General features: G+C 45.1%; 1 protein-coding gene across 1 annotated transcript in view; it reads right to left on the bottom strand.

Moving 5' to 3' along the window:
- LOC119361110 overlaps nt 1–2,087 on the bottom strand; it is a 35,843-nt gene that overhangs the window by 22,201 nt on the left and 11,555 nt on the right. Inside the window, exon 2 of the mRNA XM_037626478.1 lies at nt 915–1,053. Within this exon, the coding sequence (XP_037482375.1) occupies nt 915–1,053 (139 nt within the window). The remainder of the gene's footprint in view (nt 1–914; nt 1,054–2,087) is intronic.

Raw genomic sequence — 2,087 nt, forward strand, 5'->3', positions numbered from 1 at the left:
GTGCGCTCCCCCAGGCAAGTCAGACACTCGACGCTCAGGGGCTACTGACGAGGATGTGCCACGTAGTCCTGTTTAAATGAGCAACGTCATCATCACCTGGTCGGGTGTAGCACCGATCAATCACTCGAGGCTAGGCATCAGGTCGGGCAACACTCATGCGAAGGCTGCAAAGTTGGAGGACGCCAAGGCGTGGTGCGGTCTGGCGGAACCGAAGGGCGTGAGCCACTGACAACCCAACCCGAGCCATGTAACCTCATTCCAGCTAGATTTAGAAGGGGGGCTTTGGACCTTCTTAGGGAACGCACATGAGTTAGGGGTTCTCACCTACCCCTCCTCTTTCCTGTCCGAGGAGATTGTAACCCGAAATCACTCTCTCTGACGATCCTCCTGATCGTCGATGAGCACTCGAGCGTACAAACAACCAAAGTTGCGCGTAGAATCTTACCTCCTACCGAAGGGCTTGAACAAGGGTAAGTCCCCAGTCTCGCGTCGTCCCATCCTTATCTGCCCTGCGCACCTGACTCCAAACAAATACGTCATCGCTCGATGGCACTAGCGGTCTCAAGACACCGACAATGTGTATACAAATATTGTTGTAAATGTAAAATTAGTTTTCAAAATAATATGATTCACTAGCTCGCCACGTCAGTCTTCGTATCTATACAGTAACTATAATCACACCGTAGTAGCAATCCTCGAGCGAAAAGTACTACTATACAAACTAAGGTGGAAAACAAATCTCTCGTTGAGTATATACGTATAAAGTGGTAGCATTAATGTGGTACCAACTGGGCAGTTACTAGGCAATACGCATGCATAGCAATAAATTAATTACCTATTTAAAATATATAATCCACGATATTTATGATATAATCAATGATATACGGTGCTGGCATGAATAACTAATTAATTACCTGTGATTGCAACACGTCGAGAGGACTGCTGGCAGTATCGTGCTCCGATGCCTCTTTATCCTTGTACGTCCTGACGCCACCAGATGCCGTTTGCACGAACTCTTCAACAACATTGGACTTTCCCTTCTGATCCATCTCTCTGCAAATATATACACATCAACAAACCGTAAAAGTTGATTTTTATTTCTCACAAGAAAACTACACGAACATGTTCAGTCTACTCCTACCGGAGTAGTAGGTAGAAACAAGAGAAAGAAACATGTGTGTCAAGAAATTTAATCAGCACGTATATATATAGGACGAAAATCAGATCTAATTTCTGGTTGATAGAAGTATGAAAATCAGATCTAACTGGCTACAAAACAACAAGTCAAACAAAAATATGTTAGATCTAGATAAAATGTTTGCTATATCACATAAGGGAGTTCTAATCAGCGAATAGAAAATTAAGCACGCCCAAGATCTGATCTAACGTTGCCTTGCGTAATTTTTGAACATGTACAAGAAGTTAATAAAGATGGGCCAAAGATGAGTATATAGCGACTGAAAATAAAATCAGATCTAGCACTAGAAAATATAGCGTCTGGAGAATAAAATCAGATCTATCGCTGAAAACATCAGGGACATCACACATGAACAGATCTAGTTAAGATGCACGAGATATATTTCGCAAAAAAAGATGCACGAGATACGTATGTATTGCTTGCCTTGCTTGAATTAAAGGAGAATCCGGCGGAGTATACAGCACGCAGTAGAGGCTTTCCGTGGTTCAAAGCAAACACCGACTAGGGAGCCGCTGTCGTAACCAGCAGAGGATTTTCTCTTGTTCAAAGGAACACGACTAGAGCCCGGAGGAGGGGGATGAGTGTACAGAATGACTTGAGAATGAGACTTAGGAGCGGGCGAGAGTGAGATATAAGCCGGGCCGGGGGTGGTGCATAGACCACGTTTCTTCTTTTTTGCGGGGTGCATGTACGTTTCAACTCGGGAGTGGAATTAGAAGGCAGAAGAATGGCGTGAGCATAGCTGTTGCCATGTGTGTGCGAAGCCAGGGACTAGGCGTGCGTGCGTTACCACAGCACTTTTCCTTGCATGCAACACGCGTTGGCCCATCACGTACGCACAACCAAATTGACGTTGCTGGTCCCCTGCTATGGCTCTGCTGGCTCCGTC

This window comes from Triticum dicoccoides, chromosome 2B, assembly GCF_002162155.2.
Source record: "Triticum dicoccoides isolate Atlit2015 ecotype Zavitan chromosome 2B, WEW_v2.0, whole genome shotgun sequence".
Lineage (NCBI taxonomy): Eukaryota > Viridiplantae > Streptophyta > Magnoliopsida > Poales > Poaceae > Triticum > Triticum dicoccoides.